This window comes from Phallusia mammillata, chromosome 5 (assembly GCF_965637545.1).
Source record: "Phallusia mammillata chromosome 5, kaPhaMamm4.hap1.1, whole genome shotgun sequence".
Classification (NCBI taxonomy): Eukaryota; Metazoa; Chordata; class Ascidiacea; order Phlebobranchia; family Ascidiidae; genus Phallusia; species Phallusia mammillata.
This window is the reverse complement of record NC_137256.1, coordinates 3,952,048-3,978,542: the sequence shown is the minus strand read 5'-3', so window position 1 is coordinate 3,978,542 and position 26,495 is coordinate 3,952,048. Positions and strand designations below refer to the sequence as shown.

Genomic DNA, 26,495 nt, shown 5'->3' with positions numbered 1-26,495 from the left:
GTAATTAGTGTTCTTCTAAATACATTCATAGTTGTAATAATAAATTATCTTCAGGTCTGTGTTTTTATTTTACCATAGGACATGTTTTCTGTATTTTTCAGATCTTGTAGTTTAGTAAAACCGAATAAAAAAACATTGCAAAATGTCAACTTCCGATAAAATTGAAAACATTTTGTCCACTTTCTCGGCCATGGACAGAAAGAATCAAGATTTACTGTTAAAACAATTGCTTTTGAAATGCAAACCCAGGCAACTTCAGATGTTGTATAGTGACACTCGGCAGTTACTTGCTGTCGATTTTGTTCCATTTTTGCCCCGTGAACTTGTGGATAGAATATTTTCCTACCTCACGCCTAAGGAGTTATCAAGAGCAGCCTGTTGCAGCATGCAGTGGAGAGAGCGAACCAACACGGAGAGTCTGTGGAAGTCACTCTGTCGGAAGAGACAGTGGCTTCACTTTGGAGAAGATGCCACACACAGTCAAGAGTTGTTTGCTCCTACTCCAGCAAGTCATGCCCCTCACACAAACCTCACATCACCCACATTTCATCCTATGAAATGTATCTGCAAGGAATTGCCTCCAATATGCAAATGGAAAGATATTTACATTCGTGCTACTCATCTCCATCACAATTGGGCCACTGGTCGATATATTGTCTTGCCACCTGTAAAAAGTCACAAAGGTCGGATTAATTGTATGGACTGTGTGGGAAATATTCTTGCCTCAGGTGATGATAAAAATGCTGTCCTATATGATATACAAAATGGTGATATTTTGCATTTGTTTAACCAACATCCTGATGCAGTTACTTGTATTAAACTCAAGAATAACCTGTTGCTAACTGGATGCAATGACGGTATCATACGAATATTTAATGTCAGCACAGGAAAATGTCTTGGTCATTTGTTTGTAGAAATTGAAATTAAATCCCCTGTACGCTTTTTGGATTTTGATGGCAAGAAAGCAGTGGCCGGTTATGATAACAAATCAATTAAGATTTGGAATGTCATGAATGGAAAGTGCTTGTATGTTCTTGTTGGCCATCATGATGAACTAGTAAGCTTGTATTGTTATCAGAAATATGCTGTCACTACTTCATGGGATGAGTCGATACGTGTATGGGATATAGAAGCTGGCCGCTGCATTCATGTCCTACTGGGTCACACTGAAGTTGTTCATTGCTCAAAGTTAAATGAGCAGTATGTTGTAAGTGGTGGTGGCGACAAAGTTATAAAAATATGGCCGATGGATGTAGGTGAATGCTCTCATACACTAGTCGGCCACACAGATGATGTATACTGCATCGATTTTAATGAACAGTATGTGACATCTGGTTCTGCTGACAGCTCTGTTCGAATATGGAACTGGCTTGGTGTCTGTCTCCACGTTCTTAAGGAGCACATTGGTGTTGTCCGTTGCATGACTTTGAGACGTGACATGCTTGTGACAAGTGGAGATCAGAAGAAAATAATTGTGTGGGATGTTGAGAAAGGAAAACCTCTTAATGTGGTGCACCGAAATCCTACTCTGGTTCACAACATGCTAGTAAATGATACCAAACTAATTGCATCCTCACCTGAGTCACCAGGCCTTGTGACTATTCTTAGTTTTTGGTGACAAACTTTGCATTTGAACAAGCGTTTATCAGGAAAAAATGGCTAGAAATTAGCTGCAACTACATAGTTTTAATATTATCAATTTGACTGACTAGAAAATATTTTTGTGACATGGAAGTGTGCCTAGAATTGCCGTTCAACTTTACCAGACTTTATATTTGGTGTTATATTTATGGTTATCTGATGTACATTTTTTCTTTTGATTATAACTGGTAGTGCATATTGTATGACCTTATAAAAAGTACAGTCTTCCTTAGTAGTGAGTGTTGCAGTGTGCACATACTATCTGTATGTTGTGAAGCATTTTTTCTTGCTTTGTGTTCCTTCAATTTATGCCTTTTATCCCATATTTGTACTGTTCCAGGCAGTGCTGGTAAACCCATTCACTGTGCTATGCTTGTGTTTTTCAGAAATTTAACTTAGGGATGTGTGATGGATAATTTTTATTTTACTAGTCTTAGACAATTATCCAGAAACCTAGCAAAAAAGAAAGATGCCAAGGCTGAAGAAGTAAGTAAATTTATTTTTTTGTTGCAGGAAAGACAAAAATCATAGTATGCCAGGCCTATTAAAGGCATGTTTACTGATTCAGTCGGTCACTAAGCATTCACCATAAGGCAAGGTGTGCAGTAGAAAAATCCCACCTGCAGTGGGATTCGATCCCACAACAGGAATCTACCGGGCCTTTGAGATTTTGTAGCGCATGCCTTGCCATGTGGTGAATGCTTGGTGGCTGACTGATTTGGTAAAAAATGCCTTTAATAGGCTTGATGTAATAAAATTTCTATATGCAGGTACGGTGATCGCTGGTCTACATCAATGCTTCAGGGCTGATCCCAGTTATGATTTTACCCAAATAACAATAATGTATACTTTTCCAGATTGCAAGACTTTTGTCAATGTGTCCAACCATCCACGATCAAACATACAACTTAACCTCCAGAAATCATTATGGAATTGTTTCCTTGGGAGTTTACTTTCTAGAGTCTAATTTACAAGTATGATTCACTCATAATCATTTGCATTACATTTTCACCCAACGTTTTGTGTGTTTTCAGCATCACACTATTGTGCTTCCATATCTGCTCGAGCTGCTTCAGCACCTCCCATCAGCGACATGGAGTCTGGGTACTGAAGCAGGCAATAAAAGTAAATTGCCTCTGTCACAGTATTGATTTTTAAATGCAAGCCAAATTTTATCCTATTATGGTAGATTGTAAAATGTCAAATCAATTTGCATTGCTTTGTAGATTTTTCACTGCTTAATAGCAAAAAGTGATGTATTTTGTTCTTGTTGTATATTGGAATTTGTCAATAAGGTTATCTAATATTTTGAAAACTTATTTGTTTGGTTGTGAGTTGTTCAATTGATTTTTCATTAGGTATTGAATACAATGAATGACATTTGTAAATATTATAGTTAGTCTGATATTTTATTTTTTTAGGTGAATTGCCACTACCGGAAAGGAATGCATACTGCTTGTCATCATTGCTAAGTGAGACAATCATCCTGTCAAAACAAAGTCATGATGCTAAGAATGGAGTTTCTAAAGCTGCAAACAAAATAATTCCCCTGTTTCTTGATACTGTACAGTTATATGCAAAGGCCATACTGAATCCAACGTTGTCTGAAGGTACTGTGACTTCTAGTGATGGGATGATACCAGGTTTTGAAGCGAGTACCGAGTACGAGTACCACATGTATATACCTTCGATACCGAGTACCGAGTACTTAGGTGTAGTGTTGTGCTTAGTTGTATATCACTGGCTAATTTATCTGCCATGGTCGGGGTACAGGCGTGCACACACACATGCCAAAAAATGTAATCTCCACATGATAGCGAAAAAGATATACGTAAACTGGCGGAACTTTTTTCCAATTTTGTGCTGTCCGAAGCAAATATTGGCATAAAGTTGCCCGTATTCTTATGGTGTAAATCGGCCTTCGGTACTCGCACGTTGGTATCGAAAACTGAGGCAAAATATTTCGATACCGAGTACGAGTATCGATACCACTGAAATCGTTCGATACCATCGATACCGAGTACCGAGTACCGGGTACCCGTCCCATCACTAGTGACTTCTTGACTTTTGTGCTGTTTCACTGGCATATACTATAACCTTTGGTTAATCCAGACCTGTTTGGATCAAAAATTTGTCCGGATTAGGCAGAGATTAACCATTGTAGCTTAGTTCAAGCTTTACCACATTACAAATCATTAGTACCTCGAGTTTTGTCCCCATTAGATGAAGATCCGGATAACCCAAGGTTTACTGTATCTCATAACCTCATGTTTCATAATATTGTTTATTGTCTGTGCAATTGTTTTTATTGTGCAGATACTCTGTGTGGTATTGTGTTGCCTACTTTCCTCGGCCTTCTAAAAGGGTTTAACAGATCGAGTGATCAAACGTCTCATTTTCTTTCTATGTTTGATGGAGTTCCAGGGACCCACAAGACTTGTTATGGTAGTGTAAAAATATTAAATACAAACCTGATGATATTTTGAGTTCGTGAATTTTGACTTGATGTGAATATTTTTTTTATTGTACAGTTTAAGCCTAACATAAAACTGTTCTACTTGGCGATTTCAGAAAACATCATTTGCAGTAATGACTTGCAATCATCACCCGTTCAAGCCAGAGGTGAATTTCGTTATGCAGACTGTGATGACATATCAAGCTGGTTTTCCCTTCAACAAACCATGTCACTACTTGAAACAGTAAGTCATTCACACAAGTACTGATTTGAATTTAGATGTTATTTGCATATTTTGACACAAAGTCTTAGCCATGTGTTTTATCTACACAATTTCAAAACAACGTTTTAAAAATACCCTCGTTGTTTTATGTTTGGAACTACAGGGTGTTTTGAAAGAAGCTTTGTTATAAAATTATATATACTTTAGTTATGGTATGATATATTATTTTCAGTTTAGCACTTTGCTTTCTGTTGAATGTTTGACAAGAATTGATGGTGCCTTGTTAAATTGGCTAAACGAAACTGAGTCTGGTGCCAATCTATGGAAGGTTGGCAAAGTAAACACAATGGTTTCCAAATCTCATTTCTACATGTCACTTTCCGAAGTCCTTGTACTTACTGTGATCAAATTTTGCAGAGATTCTATTGAAGTTAAGCAACTTAATGGTAAGTGATCATGATCCTCTTTTTTGTTGCTCAATGCACTGTACCAAATCATAGAGTTCCAAAGATTTTAATAATCTAGCCCAGGGTGTACCTATATTACTGATTGGACACATGCAACTAACATGATGGTTAATAAGACATGGAATAAGGATTTTCAATCATTTGCTAACACTGCAAAAAATACTCCAGGCTGCACCCTTTATGGCTGCATTTTGTCCACGGGCCTGCAAACACACCACTGGTTTATATAAATAGGTCAGGTTTAACATTGGTGTACATTTAAAGATGCCGTGTGCAAAAGCCTATTAGGTTTGGCTGGTGTTTCATTTACTCATGGATACACAAACATTGGCAACATGCTACAAGACAAAGAAGACCTGCTTCAAAACAAGTTGCACAAGTTTCTAATGCAGGTTTGACAGTTAATACTTTATCTATAAGTAGCACCAAACAGCCACATCCATCATCTATGTACAGTGCAGAGCATGTGCTGTGTGTATTGATGTGATCCTGCTCACAAGCCCTGGAGAACGTTCAGAGATGCAGAATTTGTTTACTAAGATGACAAGTCGACTGATGACAAACGAGTCAAGCCATATTTTTCTGGCTCATGTGCCATTGCTACATGCCTGTTTAAAGGTATGACACAGGATGTTTACTGACACTTAATTGCAGTAAATCTGCACAAAATATTCAATACAATGTATTGATTGATTGTACGTGTAGACATTTTTGCAATTTTAAGGGATGTGTTTTGTGTCAATAGAAATTACTTTACACCGTGTGTTTGTGCACCCACATGAAAATATTGCTTGTTTTACTTTTGGAAAAACGATTCATTCTAGACCAAATTTGTTGTAACATTAAAGTAATACTTGTTAATTGCAATGCACAGTCCACGACTATGCCCCCAAGCAAAAAAAAAGCTAAAAATTCTGACTGGAATTTAAAATTTTGTCCTGACATCTGCACCCTATTGGCAAGTGCTGTATTTTCTGTATTTCCAAGTGTTTTATGTGAAAAACTTTCAGAACCACAACTACACTTTAAATAGTCTCTTCGACAATAATTAGTAATGCAATCTTTTTTAGGGTCTTGGAGTTTTGACCAAATCAAGTCCAGGCCATGTGACCCAAGTTCTTCATACTCTGCGACAATTTCTACTTGCCCCCTCTCCTGCAATTCTTAAGCTACATAAGCTTGATGCCAACAATTCAGCAACAACTGCTGGGTCTACGTCTGCTGAGACTTTAATATGTAATGCACCAATAAGCATGTGGTCTTTTGTTAAATTGTTTGTTAAAGTTAGCTAAAAGTCAAACCGTGTTTGTAATTTTTCTTTCTGTTGTTCTACCCGTTGTTTACAGACATGTTTTAATATTTTGTTCAAACTGTTTTGCAGTAAAAAAGAAAACTTCATATTTATCCATTTTGAGATCATTTGCTGAAAGCGAGCGCCAATCTTATCAGTACATCAAAAATGCTGCAATAGAAAGTATCTGCCAGTAAGTAAAGGCTTTATAACTTGGCTTAAGATTTCTTCTTCCAACTGTCTGTGACATTTTGAATGTTTGTAGAGCATTAAGTGTTGGATGTCAACATGACGTGGAATGTGTACCAGCTTTTTTATCTTCCCTCTCTGGCGAGTTTTCAACTTCAAAGCAGGAAAGGTATTGTTGACTGACCTATTAGCTTATTTGTTACCAATTAGAATTTTTAGTCCCAGGTTGATTAGAAGAGTTATTTGGTCCACATTTTAAGTAATAGTTTCTATTTGTAACCTTATTTTAATGCGATTCTATTGATGTATATAGGAGTGCTATACTAATATCATTTTTTTTTGCAGCACCAAAATGTTGGTCTTAGGACATTGCGTGGAAATTATGACCAACATTGGTGTCGACCCTCAGCTATCCAACGATGCAGTCCTCCAACAGGTAAACTGGCATCATTTCTTTTTATATGCCCCGACTAATGTAGTAATTCCAAGCCCTTCCTGGTATTAAACGAAACTTTGTGAAGTGATTGAAACAGCAGTTTTAGTAATGAATCAAAACCACCAACAGCAGAGATTGAACTGACGATCACTGTTTGCCTTTATTCAACTATAAGACATTAAAATCAATAGACGATAAAATCCTTGGTTAAAACAAAATCAGTCAGTTTCACAGGAATATATTGCAAAGTGTGTTACCTTCCTTAATCGCAATCATGTGTTCAATGACAGGTGGTGGGAATACTCCAGCAGCGACTTAACACTCCACCTTCACAGCTCGACACCTTAATCATCAACCAGCTATCAAGAATCGCCATACTTGGCCCAGTACGTAGCGTTTGACATGTTTAGATTAATCTGTGATACCAAAACTACTATCACACCACAGCTCGTGCGTCAAATTTCGTGTTGACGAAACAGAGTATCATTGGTGCTACACTAGGCTAATGCCTTGTGATCAGTTGCACTGATAAGGACTTTAAGCTCAAAACAATGTGTATTGTCTGCCGCTTACTGATCAGTATTGAATTTAGGTTTACAATTTAGTTGTTTTTCCAATAGGAGAAGCTACATCAAGAAATTCTCAACATGTTGCTGCAAATCTGCGTGAAAGCAAGCTCGACAGTTTATAATTCACCCCAATCTACTACAAGCAACGACACAGCCAACTTTAGGTATTCATTTCCTTATAGCAGGGGTGTCCAAACTGCGGCCCCCGACGGCATTTTAAGTGGCCCGCGGCTGTTTTTTTTAAATTGTGTTGCGTATGGCCCGCCATAGTTTGGAACTTTGGATTACGTTTTTGGGTTTTGGCGACGCTACATCACGCAAAAGCTTTCCATGGAACTTTATTTACCGGTAAAAAGGAAGGTGCTGACTCAACAAAATCACAAAATTTCCTTAAACCCGGTAAATTTGTGTCTTAATTCTGAATAAACGTTGGCCCGCGGGCGTCTTTACCTGGTAAAATTTGGCCCCCGTTAAAAAAAGTTTGGACACCCCTGCCTTATAGCCTTTGTGTTGTGACATCAGTAACCTTTCAAACTTCAGTGAAACGTATTCAGCCGCTTAGCAGCCAAATCTCAATTTATCAATGATAAATGTATGAAAGTGCCGATGTAGAGAAATTGCGATTTAAATTTCCGTTTAATGTTATCGCATAGCACTGCTGGTTTAAGTGGATGTTTTATGTTACGATTATTGATTTTCCCCAATTTGCCAGACACTGTTCACTTGCGACGATCAATGCACTTGCGAACATTGCAACGAATCTCAACGAAAATCTGCCGCATAAAGGAAGTGTTTCGTCGAACAGCCCGGTGAGTGTCCGCTTCGTTTATTGCACAGTTTTACCTAAATCATTTTTTCTCGTATTTTTTACGCCAAGGGAATAGTATTAAACAGCGCATGTGGGAATGTAAGCACCAATTGGATGTCTGAGACCAGACTATAATACGATTTTAATTGCAAACCCCTTACGTCAAAGCGACCTTTCAAAAATCCGCAAAATTATGATTTGCACATGACATATTATCTGTTCATGCTACGTGTGGTTACATGCAATATTTACTACCACTGCTAAAACTTTAAAGTAAATGTAAGTAATTATGGCATCCCAGCCCCAAAAAGTACTAACCGTTTCCAATTTCTTTCATTTCACGATCTAACGTTGTTTCGCTGTCACCTTTTGTTAAAAAATTTTGCTCAAACTGATTAAAATTTACACACGTGATCGATAAGAATCTGAAATGTGACAGCGCTTAAATCCTTGTCTTTGTGAAAGAAAGTATTAATGTGAAACACGTTTGTAGTTTTGCTAATCAAATACTTTCAATTCAAAGTTTTTTGGTAACGATTAAACAACCAGGCTAGATGAACATAAATTTACAACCGGTATGAGTCCTGAAGCGTCTATGCAACCAGCGATCAGGACACACCCACATATAAATCACAGTACGATTTTCTAGTTAAGCAACCATATATAGTGGTAATACTTTTGCAGGAAGAAACCAAATCATCTGATTTCCAAGACTCCCCGTCGTCATCCGGTAGTGGTCAGCAACATCCGGGTGACTTCTCAGCTGGAGGAACGAGGTTGGAGGCTCTACTGGTTCGCCTCCTGGAGCTCTTTGTGCAGTTGGGTTTAGAAGGGAAAAGGACAGCTGAAAAACTGGCTGAGATGCAAACAGCAGGAAGCGCTGGGATTGGTGGAATTCTGAAAGCTTCGAATAGCGCTGGAAATTTAGGAGTTTTAATTCCAATTATAGCTGTGGTATGTATAACTATAACTACAGTTACGAAAAAGATCCGTTAAGGTCATGTAGCCTTTGCTTAACCCCAATCTTACAAAATGTTTCATTTCAGATAAGATTTTAGGTTGTCATATATTTACAAACCGAAGAGCTTTAACGCGAAAGAAAATTGGCCAAATTGTTAGAATCCAAAAGTTTCATTTAATTTGGCCTGTCAAATTCGCGTTAAAGCTGTCCAGTTTGTAAAAATCTGGCAACATATGTGTTTTTCCCTATACCCGCCGTATTATTTTGGACACAAAGTAGCTCCATGAGGCTCTATCGCGTAACAATGGGTTGGAAAACTTGTGTTTTATATAGACATTTGCGTTAACAAGCATATTGTAAAATTCCCTTTAAGCTTTGATTATTATAACCAAGCCAGTGCTCTGAACGAAACATATTAGATGCCTAAAAAAACAAATTAAATACTCATTTGTATGTATGCAGCTCGTTCGAAGGCTTCCACCAGTCTTTTCACCAACACCTCGCCTTCATAAACTTTTTCGCGACTTCTGGCTCTACTGTGTTGTGTTTGGTTTTGCCACCGAACCTGAAGGTGAGTCTATTCAAGTGCAAACCCGTTGCCATATACCCAACATTAAACTTTATTCTGTGCAATCGCTATAGCCTCGGTGCAGTCGTTCTGGCCTCCAGAGTGGCATCACGGTACTTGTGAAATTGCTGTCAAGTCACCACTCTTGGTTTTTCCCAGCGGAGATCCGCTACGTAATGGATTAAGATACAACTCTGCACTAAAGAATGACACTGTCACCACGGTAAGTAAAACCGGCTGACTCGTAAAGTCAGATATTATTAAAGTCCACCAATATTATTGCTTTGAGGCGTTCGTGTTTTGACAATCACTGGTACAGTTTTATAAGTTTGATCTACCTTTCACTGTAAATGTATTTTGTGGACCGACTTTGCAGGCGCACTTTATGTGATTAAATATAGACGCTGATTAAAACGACGTTATAAATATGGCGACGAAACGTTAGTGCATAGATAAGGTTCACCGGAAATTCTGCCTTGCGTCTACCATTCATGAATTCTTTATTGTTTCTTAGACCGAGCTGGCCGATTTGCGAACTCTGGTTTCCAACCTACTTGGCAACTCGACCGAAGTTTCGACTCTTATCAACCAGATGGACTTCGCTTTGTGTACCTACCTTCTATCAGTATATAGACTGGAAAGGCTTAGGTAAATATGGACAAGTCGTACATGAAATGTAAAGTAGAGAATTACACCGATAAAACTTATTTGTACAAGTCTGGCGAACGCTGCTAAATTCTGCATAAAATCGTAGATGAATTTACGCTTTTTCAACTTTTCAGAGTCCTTCACAGTCCCGATTATTCACCAGAAATACTTTTCAAGTATTTGGAAGACCGCGCCATCCAGAAAGACAAGTCACAAATTTGGAAATGTGTGAAAGCGGCCGCCGACCGCATCTTTCACATGTTCCTTGATAAAATAGCCGCCAAGGTAATACCGTGGACATGCAAGTAACGTATCTTAGCCGTGAAAGCTCAGCAAATTGAATCAAATTTACAGCCGTTTACTTTCCTAATTTGCACTGTATTGGAACGCCCTGTGTTAATTTGTCAGGTATTTTACTTGAAGTCATTGCTGTTAACCAAAGAAAAAATGCATTAGCCCAACGAACCAAACGTTTGTGTTAGTATTTTCGTATCCTACTTGAAAAAATAGATCTAAAACAACAAGTACAAAATAATTTTCAGTACTAAGTTAAATGCAACTCTGTGCAGAAGTGGTCTGATAGAGTTGTGTAGTAAATGACTTTATAACTATAAACTGAATTAAAACCCTGACATCGACAGGAGAAAACTTTTTCCACGGAATCTCTGCTCGCAGACCAAGCCTTATTTCTCTTCATTAAATTTAACAGCGTCCAGAACCGAATTCGACAAGTGGCCGACATGTAAGTGAAATGTTTGTTCTTTATACTATCGAAGTAGATCAGTATATGGACATGTTTTTGTACCAGTTACCTCTCGTGGTTGGTTGAACGATTTCCCCACGTCCTGTGGAATGCGCGCGTCCTCTCATCCATGCTCGACCTCCTACATCTTCTCTCGTCCACTTTACAAACGGTATGCTATTTGCCTCAAATACACAAATTAAGTTATTCACATCTCAGTTTTTGTCTACAATTTGTTGTGTGTTTAATTTGCACATTAAGATAGGCATTAGGGGTTGGATATGTAGGTACTGTATTGCTTGACCAAAGGTGAAATTGACATGGGTTTATTTTTTTGTTCAAAATCTCCTGAGAAAAACATATTAATCAATTCATCAATAAATTCAATTGATTTGTTTTTCCGCCAAGAAAAAAAAATAACATTGTACAATACACGTATGTATCTTAACGTTGAAACAATGGGGTTTAGCTGAGAGCAACAAGTGGCTATTTATAGTAGATGACCCTATCTATTTGTATGAGGCGAATTTGTACATAAATATTTCAAAAAAGACTGCGTATTGTCTAAAAAAATTTGAAAATGCTTCTGTCTAAAAATAAAGCTTCAGTTTGCAAAACAAAAATGAGTAACTTTCAGTTCAGAATGTCATACGCAACTACTTATACAATTCAAATGTACTGCAGGGTCCGTTTGCGGAGACTCCTGCTTTGCAAGTGCCAGGCACCCAATACACAATTCAACTACAAGACTCGCGCAAACTTCGAGAAAAAATTGTTGAAGATTTTACGAAACATTGTCGTCACATTTTACGGTTAGCCATTAAGTGGGCGCCGACAACTACAACCAGCCATTTGCAGGTAAAACTCACGTGGATCTTATACTGGATTGTTTGTTGCTTAGCTGCAGACAATGCACACTGTGACAAGACATTGTCCGAAAAGGCTTGCCACGTTTCGGCACTCAAGTTTTACAATCTAAAAAACATGCCTCGCTAAATCTGGTCAATGTCTTTTGTCACCAACTGCATTAATAAGATCTTATTAGCCGAAATAGGGTGCACTGTCTTAGTTACATGCTTTTATACTAAGCAATTTGTTTAACATTTACAAAGAGGAAGTCGTTTAAAAAAACACATTGGTTGTTTTTGGACCGTATGCTTGCGGTGTAACTTAAATCGTGAAAGGAGCCTTTATTTTGATCGCTGTCTTTTAGGAATACCTTATTCGTGTTGAAGAGAAGTTAGTTGACCAGGAAAATATGGCGACAGAGCATCGTGGTCTGGCTGTTGCCCTCGCCACAGAAGTAGCTCTCACTGATGTCACAAACAAACGTGCCGGCCACATCTCGAAAATGAACAGACGAAATAGATACCTTGGACAGGTAAGAGAACGGTCCTCGTAGTTATGAAACCTTTTTATCCCGTCGATCTGTAACAGATTTACGGAATAGTCTTTGGCCTTTGTAAACGGTTTGTGAACGAGGTGCTTTCAATGAACAATCACTAGGAGCCGTCAATTCAAAAATTTTTATTTAATGTAATTCAACGAAATGTTGAACTAGTCAGAAGGTAGTATGTGATCGCGCTGTAATTTCGTTATTTATTATTTAAAAAAAAAACAATAATAAAAGCGTTTTTGCTCAATGTGAACAAAATATTAGAAATACATTGGTATCTTTTGTTGTTTTCGTTTTTGTGTGTTTGACAATCAACTACCCTTATATCATAATATATCAATGGATTTTTGTAAAGAGTCGATTTTATTATAGTATCATATTGTCACCTGACATGTGCATCAAATAAGTTGCTTACTATTTATAATAGAAGAGTATTAAACTCCATTAACTATAGGAACCTACTCTTGTTTTGTTATGCAGATCAAAGGAATGTCTTCTCTCTCCCGAATGAACGGTATCCGGCTCAGCGAAACGATCAATGTGGCATATAAGAAAGCAATGAGCGATTCAAACTTGGAGACGCTGAAGGTAATAACCATCTCTATGTGACATACGTCCTTTGATGCCCGTTGTTAATTATTTCCTGCTAATACGCGGGAAGGCTTAAATCCCCGTGGTGGTGCTACATGAACATTCCGCAGTTAATTATTCCCCTAGAGATGAATGCATTAACGGTTCGTCCACTCGTCGATTATGTGGCTTGGGAAACTCTAATTTGTTTAACCATTTGCATCGGCACGTCAGTCAATTATCAATATAACCAAAGTTGTTTAATATTCTTTTTCGCTCGTGGTTTCTATGAAATTCTTTTGATCGGTGCGTTGAAAGGCACCAAAGTCACTGGAATGTAGATTAATCTAAAACATTTTGGTGTAACTTTAATGCATTGGTGTGCAATTTTTATGAAATACAAGTATCACGATTTGACCGCGGGAAGCACCTTTATAAAACACAAGTTGTCTTTACTCAGTTATTATATTGAGTTAACCGCTATACAGCACCACTAAATTTGCAAGTCATTATAGCCGCACCTTTACTGTAAACCCCACAGCAAAGATTGAATGGAACTAAATGAGCGAAATTGTTAATGTCGATATCCCATATTGCATGGTGCTGTATTGTACATACTTCAGTATAACATTGACACAGTACAGTAGAAAGATCGGAACCTTCCATAATAATATTATAAAAATCATTTTTATGTGCAGGATTGTGTTTACAAAGCAGCCGCATTGTTGGTGGCGAGGGAAGGAACCCATGCTGATGATCGAAAAATGCTTCATCTCGTCACATGGTGTTGCGTTGACTCGTAAGTTACAATTAATTATTTGTGTGGCACATCTTCAGAGTTGAACCATTTTTGGCATTTTGTTAAGATAACCCGTTAATGGTAGGGGAAAAACTTTTGTTTAATACCCCTTTATAACATTTAGTGGTTTCAAAATATTCAACATCGTTTTATTTTTCAGATTTGACGGATCCGTTGCCGAGTGCGCCACCGAGTGTTGGCAGTGGTTGCTGACGTCACGCCACGACCTCGAGTCGGCGTTTATGAGCGAGATGACGTCAGCATGGCAGGTTACAGTCAACCGTCGGATGGGAATTTTTGCTCCTGACCAGGACGAGGGGGATCCCCTAGCGGTGTCAGAAGATCACGTGCCCCAACCGCGAGCTCCTTACGTAGAACCTCATTCTGTGTGGATCAAGGTACGGGTGAAATTTAAATAAAAATTCAGGCAATACGTTTTTTTTCTTGTTGCAGTTTTTGCAGCACAGGTTTGACGTTGTGAAGTGCAGTAACATCGAACAATCAAGATTTCTTCTTACACTCGTCATGCGAACTTTGCCACTGCGTGTTCCAGGGAGAAACAATCACATGACCAGGTGCGATATCTTCTTGTGATTTCATTTACAAAAAAATGTTTTTGTTGGCATTACAAGCACTCAAATTAAAATACAGTCGGTCGTAGGTGGACTTGACTTGTGTTTCCTTTTCGTGAATGTTTTGTGTTCATTATTCACTTTCAATATTACTTGTTTGTTTTATTCTATTTGAATAAGGTTTAAAACAAGTGTACATATTAACACGACAGATCTACTAACTTACTTATTATTAGCCTAGGTAGGCTGTCCAAAACAAATTTTTGACTTTCTTCATCTTATTTTAATTGCACTAACACTTCATTTGACACTTTAGACATGTATCGGCTGTTGGAACTCGATTCAACTTCATGTCGCTCGCCTTCAGTGTTCTGCATAGCGCTGAACTCGGGATCTCAATTCTCGAACAGAATTTCCTGCGAGAGCGAATTTACGTTTCACTGTTCGACTATTTCTGGTAAATTTAGGTTTTTGTGTATTATTTACATTGGACATAAAAAGTTGGTTTAAAAAAACCCATTATTGGTTATCAAACAAAATCAAACATCTTTAACCCCAAAGCATAATGCTCAGGCATAAATAGTTCAGTACCTTAAAAAATGCACTGATGCAAGGAAAAAAATGTCCTAAAACCTTAACAGCAATGTTATTCCAACCGACTTTGCCCGTTTTAAGTAAGTAACCTTGTTATTAAACTTCCTTCAGTTGCGAGAGAAAATTTCCCACTCAGAACGGCGAGCGTCTTCGCGAAGATTTTGCATCTGCGATGAAGCTGTGGCATTTAGTGCACACAGACCGCAAGCACATCATGCACAGTAACTCACAACCTACATCTGTGGTGAATACTGGCGGTGGATCATTAGGTCGTGTTCCGTCGCATTCAGCATTGCCGACCGTCGGATCCATGCCCAGTGGCCTTGGTTCCGGTAGCTCGATGAAAAACTTTCCAGGTATCATGGTGTTTGTATCTGATGTTGTTTAACAGTTTGAACGGATAAATATGTTTTATGCGTTGGTAGAATTACCGATAGTGTCCTGTTCACACTTTTTTTAATTTGGCGACAAAATCTCAAAATCTGTGTGTGTGAGTTGTTTGAACTGATATTGTATTTTTGAAACCTGAAAATGGTAGAACCCGTAATGAAGCATTAGAATGTGCAGATAAAACGTTCTCAAATTATACTTATTACCGCGGTTGGATTTACGCCTAAAAAATACCTAATTAGTGGGACATTATATGGATGTCTTACAGCAAATATTAGTGCAAATACATCCTGTTTGACAGAGCCATGCCCCTTTTGAATCACTTTTTTACTTGCCGAATTCATTCGTTCGAGTCCAGTATATTTACGAAGATTCGGTTTTGGCCGAAAAAAATGTTGCGATTTTCCTGTAACCAAACTTTTACACACACAATTTTACGGCGCAACATGTATCTTTTCCGCCTAATACGTGCCACATATTCAAAACTGTCAAATTTTGGTTTCGGTCCACACCTAATTTGATTCAATCAATGGAAATAACGGCTATGTTTTGGTGTACGACGTAAGTCACTCCTCTTACTAACTTCAAGTGGCGTTATTTATCAGTTTCTGAAAGCTTCAGTCCCGACCTTGCATCGGTGTCCAGTCTATCTGTTGTCCCTGGCAACAACTCAGGATGGTTCAACACAGTTTCGGGAACATCAAAGAGATCAACATATGCTGCAAGCAAACGAAGTTCAAAGAAAGGAAAGGTAACACAAAGTTGAAGCTTTTGTGTTATGTGGACTGGTTTACGAAACGAAATGTGTTCCTATTTGTACTACCTATTTAAATCCATTCCCTAGTCCCGAAAAGACTCCTATCGTGATCTCGAATCCCACCATACCATAGATGTTTCTAGTATATGCGTTTTCATATGAAAATGCTTTTCAACTTAGCCGTTGGAATCTTCATACATCACATACAAAATGATTAGTTAACTTATTGTCTGACAAACTATGAAACTATTCCTTACATTGCCACGCTTTTAAGTTTCTTGGTTCAAAATACGCACTTTATTGTTGTCATAACAAGTAACTGTTAACGTTTTTTTCGTTTCTTTTTGCAGCCCGAAACCCGTGTAGCTCGCGAGTGCATCAAGCGTCGAAATTTGCTGCTTTATCTCATCTCTGGTGAAGCGGAACACTTGGTCACGTGGTACAATCCAGCGTCAAGTCCCGAGTTGGCAATCGAAGTTGAGGCGACAATTGCTGCGTGGAAGTCCCAGGTGGTTGTTGTCAATAATTTGCCTTGTTTTAACAAAATGAATTTTGCTTGTCCAACGCAGTAGAACGAAAGTGCCATGGTTAAGTATTTGTTTGTTGTTTGTCGCATTTTCTTGTTTGGTTAAGTTCTTAATGATGTTGATGCCATTTCTAAAAAGTTTCACTTGGAATCAAAGTTGTAAACCAAAGGTGGACAGCCTTTTTGCAAGCGCGGGTCAAAATGTAGTGATATATTGTGGAGGCGGGCCGCAGCGATGGTCATGCATTAACATAGCTGTGCTATAGGCAAAGTCAATTACACAATGATTTTGTCTTTGTACGCAACAAACTTATTCTTAGTAACAAACTAAAAACGTTTAACGTTTAATGAAACAACTTTTTGGTACAAAAATGGGATTGAACACACACATTCCGTCCGGCCGTTGAAACTAAAATACCAGTCGCGGGCCGGATGCGACCCTATGTTTTCTTAGGCCCGACCCGAAAACTTACTAATTTAAGTCCTTATCCAACTCAAAAGTTCATTTTTCCGAACGAACTCATTTGACTGACGGTCAAATGCAAATCCTTGAAATGTACACAGTCCAGCATCTACCCAAAATTTGACGATAGTTTAAGTCCTAACTCTCAATTTAATGTCAAATTTAATGACTAGACATGCTTAGCAGATTTGAGCCTTTGATTTGTTTGTCTCGCAGGAGATCACAGATCGTCAGTTGAAAGAAATGGTTCGTGTATCGTGGGAAATTTCTCCAATCCTCGCTATTTTTCTGGCGGATCGTCTTCGAAATTCCGAGGTTTTGGTTCGCGAGGTTTCAAGACTTCTACGTAGTAATCCAGAGGTTAGTTGGTTGGATTTAATAATGCTTCTACTATCCTATGTATGTAAAGTAGTAAAGATAGCAAAAAAATCGCTAAAAATTATAGTACTTTACAAAAACAATCCTTTGACGTCCACTAAGACAGCCGAGCACAAATCATATTTTAGTACTTATACAAATAAATTAAACTATTGCGTTCCTTGTTTGTTATGCTGCAATAGTCTTTCAAACCCAGTCTACACATACAAATATGTATGCTCTCTGATTGCTGTCCAAATCTGAAGCATACACCATTATTCCACGAAAAAATGTTGGCACGCAATGCTATTAAAATTATCAATTGGACCTTAAGTAAATTGTCTCGCGGCGTTTAATTTTTTCCTGGCCATGCCGTTTTTTTCCGCCATATAACAACTTTTTATCAGAAAAGGGTATGGGTAAAATAAGTACGTTTTGTGTTGATTTAATGTTTAAATTTTTTTGTTGGTTTAGTCGACTTTTTGGGGATTCTCTAAATTTTATACATTTCTTACAGTCTGCCCACAGATGTCCGGCAGCCATCAAATATCTGGTAACCGCACAAACTGTAGATTCTGATTCGGCCGAACTTAATCACGTGGTCACTTGGGCTCTCGGAACCCCGAGTACAGCGCTTTCCTATTTTTCAAGGTGAGATTGGGTTTCCTAAATCTTTCACACTATTTTTGCGTTATTGTTTTTTAGCTGTGTGTGATATCTCTAAATTTAATCAAGTATATAGTTTATTTCAACAAAGCGTTTCTAAAATGGTAACGGATTATCAAATTGTTTTTGTAATTTACTCACTAATGTGTCATTAATGGAACTTGCTCTAAACGTCAGGCACATGTGCACAACAATGTCAGTACCAACTTGTTGTGCACAAATCACGACAATATTTTATCAAAACGCTTGGACAGACTCAAAATTTTAGCATTGCTCTATAGCTGTCGTATATTCTCTATCGAACTTTGTTTATTTTTTGTCCAGACTGTTTAGCCCTCATCCGCTAACTGCTCAATACGCGGTGAAAGTTCTCCGTCGTTTTCCACCCGAGGCAATCTTATTCTACATTCCACAGCTTGTTCAGGCGGTCAGGTGCGTTTGTTTATTTGTCAGTCTGTTATTTTGCCAATATAGGGTCAGATTGTTGGTTATAATGTTTCTCTGTAGTTTGGTCTTTTAGGCCAGTGATAAACAAATACTCTTTGTCGCAGCCCACGAGAATAAATCCCAAAGTCACGCGACCCAATTGATGCCTAAGAAAAACAACATTATACCCAATCTCGCCTTGCGACAATTTTAAGGACGCTGTGCATGTTACTTAATAAGATTAATATTCTCAACCGAATGACTACTACGTAAAAAAATATCACTAACGCAAACGGTAAAATGGAAAACACTCTCAAGGCGCGCACACATTAAGACTTAATGTTTTTCAACCTTTTTTGAGCCACGGAACACTTTATACATTAAAATATGTTTGCGGAACACCAAACGAAATTTTGCTGCAATGAAACAACTATAGGCTCAGGGTGACACTAAAACGCTAAATCGCACATCACGTAATCACTAAAAAAAACGCTCATATAGCGCTATTAAAGTCGGGGGAAGTTTTACGAAAACGTATCATTGAAACTATATATTGTACCTAAATACAATATTCGCCTAGCACTGACTGTTCCGTGATTCATCGTTTTCCGCGCAAGCAATTATGCTGAACGTCAGAAAATTTGTTGAATCTCGTGTCGACTGAAACAGCGTTTAAATGTTATATTATTTTTAAAGATCACCCAAAGCTAAATTGCGCCGACCGTCAGCAATTTACCCGCGATTCAGCTATTTCATTATTAGACAACGAGTCTTAATATTACACAACAATAAATGAAGCCAATCACTACAGAACATTCCAATCGGGGATGGCGGATAATTATTTGCATAAAAGAAAACCTATTTCCGCCTACTGTATTAAACCAGTGATTTTCGACCGGTGTTTGACATAAAACACTATTCAAACCATAGAAGTCTAAAACATTAGAATCCTATATTCAAACGAGCAAATTTCTCGCGGAACACCTGACGATCTTTCACGGAACACTAGTGTTCCGCGGAACACCGGTTGAAAATCACTGCATTAAGTGATGCGTACTACTGCAAACTAAGAAACATGAAAAAAATTCATCGTTACATGATTGTTATTCAACATTTAGATTTTTTCGCGATCCAATAAATTTGTACCCACACAATTCGGTTCGGTTTCACTTGCGAGACTTGTATCATTTTTAAAACTTGGTAACATGCCCTATTGTAAACCAATTACCAATAACAAACCAAATTTTGCAGATACGATACAATGGGATACGTTCAAGAATATCTTGTGTGGGCAGCCAAAAAATCACAACTTCTAGCTCATCAAATGATTTGGAATATGAAAACCAACGTTTACACAGATGAGGAGGCTAAAAACAAGGTGCGTTGTTTCAGTTCAAAATGTTTTGGCTTAAATAAACGCAATTGAAATGTTTTAATTGTTCTTTCTTATGCATTGAAATAATTTTGCAAAATGTGAACACACTTGTAAAGTCCGATTTTATTGCTTTGGGATTAGGAGCCAAAAAAAACTATTTCGCGCTACCGACCGATATTACACGATTTTTGGTCCGACTGCATATAGTATTATATGCATACATATGTTATAGTGTAGATTTAGTTAGATGCACAAAGTTGTTTTGGTGCAACGGTTTCTTCTCAACAAATTGTATTAATGGGACTCAGTTACAAATCTTTAACGACCCAATTTTTTACAGCATGAACCTCCATGCATTGCGGTTTCTCCATATAAATTTAGTCTTACAGATTGGTCGAAATTTGTGGTAAAGTGACATAGACATAACTGAAAGCCTCTTTTACATGTAATTTGCTGACAATATTTCACACACAGGACCCAGAAATTGGTAACAAGCTTGCAGACCTGATCGACACCATTGTGTCGAACCTGACTGGACCCGCCAAGGATTTCTACCGACGCGAATTCGAGTTTTTCGATGACGTCACCAACGTATCGGGCATCATCAAACCGTATCCAAAAGGACCTGAGCGAACAGCGGCTTGTCTCAAAGCTCTTGAAGATATCAAGGTGACTTTGTGGATCATTTTAAGTTTTTTGCTAAAATCTTTTTGGTGACCGTTTTACGAGTTTCGGTTGATCTAAAACCGATCCTTATAGATCAGTGTATCGTGTATATGTGGAATTGTAGATCTAATTTGCCACGTCTGTTACGTTGCACATTGGCTTTACTTACCTGCTTACGGCTCGTTTTGCTGCGTTTTGGTTCAACTCGTTTATGCCACACATACACATATATGGGGTTTCTTACGCACTCAGTGTGTAATGTTTTTACACGTATTGTTGATATGCGTATGGCTGCCCTGTAGCCACCTTGTGCCTATGTCTGAAATATGCAAAACAAGATTAATATGACTGAATGCGAGACATCCTATTTTCATCGATCGATTTTATTGATGCGAAATAATCGGACAGCGGACAATAACATGTACTGGGTGCCCTGTAGGTGCGACCGGGTTGTTACCTGCCGAGCAGTCCAGAATCGCTTGTAACAGACATCGACCGCAAAACGGGGATTCCCCTGCAGAGCGCTGCCAAGGCTCCGTATCTCACACGCTTTAAAGTCAGGACGTGCGGAATCACCGAAGTGGAGCGACTCGGAACGAAGGTACAGTCACGTGACAATTAATATTTTGCCTTTTCAAAATGCGTGGAAGTCTTAACGTTTTGTGCCTTTCCAGTCGGAGGTAAATGAACTGCCATCTGCTGAACATCTGACCTGGCAAGCGGTGATATTCAAAGTTGGGGATGACTGTAGACAGGATATGTTGGCCCTGCAAGTCATTCAGCTATTCCAAAACATATTCAAGCAGGTAAATAGAATACACAAGGCATTACATCTGGGATGTTCAACATAGGTTGGACTTCAGGGTTGCATACAGGGGCTTTTTACGAGTTGAGCCCAAAGGGTTGAACAAAGATTTTTTGAGAATTCAAACAGAAATGGTTCGTACTCAATGTTAGGAAATGTACGCTTTCCAATACTATGCACAAATTGTGACGTATAAGTTTACTAAAGGTCACGATATTTCTATGCTAAGGATGTGTCACTGAGGAAGTTATTTTGTTTGGCAAATGGAATGTTCTAACTTGCGCTCTATCCCGTTTTCAAAAAAACTGTATTTATTAAGGGTTCCACAAAATCTGCAAAAATACCTTCAGTATTCCATGACACTGCATCGGTTAAGTTTGAATTTTATGTACTGATATAGGTATCAAATACATACACGGTAGCGTTAAACAAATTTATGGTTACGCATTTTTGAACTATTAATGTCAGGTTGGACTTGATCTTTTCCTCTTCCCGTACCGTGTGGTGGCAAGCGCACCCGGATGTGGAGTGATCGAATGTATTCCAGACTCTAAATCACGTGACCAGCTGGGAAGGCAGACCGCCATTGGAATGTAAGTGTTTAGTTTATATGCACTCTGTATTTTTTTAAAATAATAATAATAATCACGTTATGCCTGAATGTTGATGAAATTTCGGCACAAATGAGGCCGAGTGTGGCTTCAAGCCAGTTTTATGTCAATTTTGGCGCGACACCGAAGAAGAAAAGCCCTGGCCGACTAACTCTGGTTCATAGTGCTAACCGTTTTTTTTTGTACAATTGCAATCGTTAGTTTAAACAAGAAAGTGCATTACGTTAAAAATAAAAAGACGTTGACGTTGTTCAACAATTTTCCTACAAATCAAGGGCTCGGCAGCTAACAACCGTTAACATTTCTTACCATTGTATGAATTGAAATCCGACTCTTTACATTTTGTTTTGTTTCGTCGACTTTAACGCACCTTGCCTAGGTTCGTTGACCGCCAAATTACAAGGTACTTGGTTTAACACCAGCACATATAACTTTTATGGAACGAGTTTTGACAATTTAGCTAGTTTTTTTTTGCGGTTATTTACACAAAACAATTTTGGACACGCACAAAGTCACGATTAGTATCTCACCGAATTATAATTTTCTCGCAGGTACGAATATTTCCGCAACAAATACGGCGACGAGAATTCTCCAACATTCCAGAACGCTCGACGCAATTTCATACGAAGCATGGCCGCCTACAGCGTCGTACTGTTCCTGCTACAAATCAAAGTGAGCCAAAACTATGCTAAGTTTGTTTATTTATTTGCTGCCTGGCAATGGGAATTAATTTCGGCTTCTGGCGCCGGCCTCGTATAATTAGTCGACGCGTCTGTGTTGTAATTTGGACGGAGAACATACTTGATGTAAAAATGTCAAACTCTGGCGAACTTTGGTGTCAAATGAAACAAGTAACTAAATAGTCGTTGGATGTCATTATTTAGGGTTCCCTGAAGTTTGGGTTGATATTTTGTACTAATTTGTACTTAAGAATCTAAAAATAATCGCACTATTTTTGTACCGTAACCAATTCGCATCAACACATGTTTGGACCCATTCGTTTTGCTTGCAAAAACAATCATGTGTGTATATCAAATGGTATGTAAGTTATAGCAAATCGGCACATAGGAGATAAGAATATATAAATGGCATCGAAAAGCCACCTTTCTAGTTAAAGCCAAGTATTGTGTGTTTAAGTATAAGTTGCAAGTGTATCAATTTATGATTAAATAAACAACTGATGTAGGTATCACTGATCTACTTTCAATTTGTTTGTCTTTCCCTGCCTAATGATAAAAAAATAATATACGTTTCAAAGAACGATTCTGGTTACATGTCGTTGTTTATTTATAAAATCTTGCTTTTAAACACTCATGGTGTGTGGCGTAAGTCTGTGATACAACGCCACATATCCATTGTACTTCTCTTAATTATCGTAATATATTTGGTAATACTTTCCAAACTTGCTCTTTAGGCATCGCAGCAATCAAAGCAATGTAGAATAACAGCTTTATATATTTTTTACAGGATCGACATAATGGTAACATCATGTTGGACCAAGAAGGGCATCTCCTTCACATCGACTTCGGATTTATGTTCGAGAGCAGTCCAGGTGGAAACCTCGGTTGGGAACCAGATATAAAACTTACTGAGGAAATGGTGATGATCATGGGCGGAAAAATGGAAGCTCCCCCATTCAAGGTAAAACTACGTTGTCAATTGCCGTTTTTGTACTGCACCCTGTAGTTTTTAGTCGAAGCGGTAAATGTTTTGTTTTTGCATTGCCAAACAAAAATTAGTGCCAATCGTCTGCACAAAACTAAGTGGAGTCAAACGCATATTTTTTCGGTGTAGATTTTATTCCAAACTACCATAAAAAATATATCGCTTCAAATTTGCCGAGCTTATTGTAACAATCCAAGTAGGCTTTTTCGGCAGATATTTTTTTTTTCTGGATGTATGCGTTGTTTTGGCCTGTAGCCCTAAAAGTTTTTCTAATTACTTAATGGACTTGCTGTATATACTTGCAGGGATCTAAGACATTTATTATGGTGTCTATATAACACTTGCGTCCAATACCTCTTTTAAAAACGCCTCGTTCTCAATATTTCCAAAACAATCACTCTTGTACACGTTTGTGACGATTGATACTGCTACATATAGTTCAAAAACTTAGGTTGACCTTTTCGCTCTATTGGCTTGTCGCGTGAACGATATATGCCTTTCATTTTGCAGTGGTTTATGGAGCTTTGCGTGCAAGGTTACCTAGCCATTCGTCCCTACCAGGAAGACATAGTTGCTCTGGTGGCATTGATGCTTGACACAGGACTGCCTTGTTTCCGTGGTAACACCATCAAGCTTCTTCGATCCCGCTTTCAGCCATCAGCCTCTTCGAAGGAAGCTGCCCAGTACATGGTGCGCATTATTCGCGATTGCTTTTTGAGCAAGTGGAGTCGCACCTACGATATGATCCAGTATTACCAGAACCAGATTCCTTATTACTAAAACCCTTTTTGATTCAGTTCGATGTGCTTTGATACAAGGTGAAGTATCTTATTGGGTTGAAGCTGATTCATGGCTTTTGGGAATGTGGGTAGATAGATGCACCCACTGTGTTACCATGTACCTTAATCATGTCCTACAATAGCTCTGTGTTAAAGTGTGGACCGTGACCTTACTGGCTCAAAACATTGTTCTCAAATGCATTCTGGGCCTATTTCCCAAAACATGGTGAGTTTATGCAAAGCTTTTTACGCTGCCATACGAAAGTTGAAATCGCCAGAGGGTGTAAAATTGGGTCCGAACCCGATTTTTTTAATGAAAGCCCGAATTAGACCGGAAAGTTCGAGAATTGACGCAAAAACGATGCCGTTTCACTAGCTCGAGCCCAAACCCGATCTAAAAATCCCGCCCGACTTACAACACTGCACCATAGCACTTTATGTTGTGTGGAAAAATTGCAATGTTTCGCTCCTTGATTCCTGGCTGGCTTTCCACGTATCATTGTGACGCAATGTTTTGTGTGCGTAGCTACCGCTGTGTACGTCCCTCTCGTGTTGTGTACCTCTGTTTCCATTCCCGGCTTGGTGCCAGCTTTGGGGTAACGCACATACATAAGCAAAATAGGCACGATATAAGTAGATTTGGATGTAAACTTATTAGGTAGAAGTTGGTTGATAAGTATGTGTTCCCTAAATAAGTCTATCTTGTTTTTTAACAGTACAAAAGTGGCCGAGAAGTGCTATTAATGTCGTAAATAATCATGCATAAAGTGCATGTTCGACTTGATTTTAGAGTGTTTAAATTGTTGTCTGGTCCATAGGCGTAAATGCCTGATGTTTTTACTTCACGTGACACTGTGTTTACTGTGGCTGTCTCCACGCAATAGCGGAGGTGCAATATATATTTATGCGCGCAATTATTGATCCTGATGGTTTCTGTCGATTTGTATATACCGATCAGGAGCCATGCTTTAGACCTATGAATTCTGATGTGTTTATTGACGCTTCGTGAACTGTATGATGTACCTTTTCACCCTGGCACACTCCAAAAGTAAATGCGAATTCGAGTCAGGATCAAAATATTTTTGTTTTCTGCTAAGCCGATTAGGAAAGATTCAGCGTAGTACCTTGAAATTCTGTAGAACATTGAGTAATTTCAGTGTTAGTAGTCAGATTAAGGCATTTTCCCAACATAGCCAGAACTTTTTTGCATGCTAAATACTTAGCTAAATGCTCATCCAACTAACATGACAAATTATGCTGAGTAGCAAGAAGTACCACGCTACTTACATGTATGGTGTCTGCAGACAGATTGGGATTCATCACTACCATTAGTTTAACAGTTTATTAGCAACTGACCCCGAAGAGTTCGTGCCAAATGTTTCCGTTTTGGCACAACATCTTATCACGTCAAATTACATGCAAATATTTTTTCGACTTAATAAAACCTTCCGTCGCTTTTGGGTCACAATACTAAGGGTTAAAGTGCGTTGAAATGTATAAATGTGTAAATTCCTTGAAATCATGTGTTTAAAAAAGTTCAGTTGGAATATGCCTTTGTTGTTTTTTGCGGACCAATGCTAAGACCCTGTGGCACACGCGAACTGGTCTAGTGCAGTGTCCTAGACTGTTTATCGTAATCGGTATTAATTCTTCCCGCAAGTAGCTTAACTTAGTGGTGTACATTTAACTATTTCTGATTGATCGCCCCCAGCATTAAAAACCTGACCACGGATATGTTGGGTCATCACCTCCAACTGCTACAATAGCAACAGTTGAGAAATAGTGACTTGTTTTGAATCATCTAATAGTCACGTAACTGTGAGGTGCCATGTGCACCAATGGCCGGGTCAACATCACCGGCGGCGTCTTGCAGATTTAGACGTGTTTATACAACATCACGCTCAAGTTTTTAGTATGAGCACTACAATTCTGATTTTAGATTCAAATTATTTGGCAGTGAGATTGCCCAGGAGTGACTTCAAAACGTTTTTATATGAGAAGTGGACATATTGATACAGATTTAAGTTGAGTTTATTTCGCTTGGTGAAACAATTGCACTAAAATATTCACCTTGCCGAAA

At 38.4% G+C, this 26,495-nt stretch overlaps 2 protein-coding genes across 2 annotated transcripts; both read left to right on the top strand.

The window, feature by feature from the left end:
* The first annotated feature begins 80 nt into the window (after nt 1-80).
* Nucleotides 81-2,030, top strand: LOC145227747 (uncharacterized). The gene has a single exon (XM_080092659.1). The coding sequence runs from the start codon at nt 143-145 to the stop codon at nt 1,616-1,618; it is 1,476 nt and encodes a 491-aa protein (XP_079948785.1). The 5' UTR covers nt 81-142; the 3' UTR covers nt 1,619-2,030.
* On the top strand, nt 2,020-25,492 carry LOC145227745 (phosphatidylinositol 4-kinase alpha-like). The gene is made up of 44 exons (XM_080092655.1): nt 2,020-2,127; nt 2,499-2,615; nt 2,676-2,766; nt 3,063-3,251; nt 3,958-4,086; nt 4,213-4,340; nt 4,552-4,765; nt 5,051-5,178; nt 5,243-5,404; nt 5,857-6,022; nt 6,168-6,270; nt 6,343-6,435; nt 6,612-6,702; nt 6,993-7,088; nt 7,323-7,435; nt 7,984-8,080; nt 8,764-9,033; nt 9,503-9,611; nt 9,683-9,831; nt 10,123-10,256; nt 10,391-10,541; nt 10,898-10,998; nt 11,065-11,170; nt 11,683-11,856; nt 12,212-12,379; nt 12,875-12,982; nt 13,663-13,763; nt 13,924-14,161; nt 14,217-14,338; nt 14,652-14,792; nt 15,041-15,285; nt 15,925-16,070; nt 16,427-16,585; nt 17,282-17,425; nt 17,940-18,073; nt 18,413-18,520; nt 19,766-19,892; nt 20,364-20,558; nt 20,995-21,156; nt 21,230-21,361; nt 21,829-21,953; nt 22,523-22,643; nt 23,439-23,612; nt 24,147-25,492. The coding sequence occupies exons 1-44, from the start codon at nt 2,050-2,052 to the stop codon at nt 24,414-24,416; spliced, it is 6,309 nt and encodes a 2,102-aa protein (XP_079948781.1). The 5' UTR covers nt 2,020-2,049; the 3' UTR covers nt 24,417-25,492.
* Nucleotides 25,493-26,495: the final 1,003 nt, after the last annotated feature.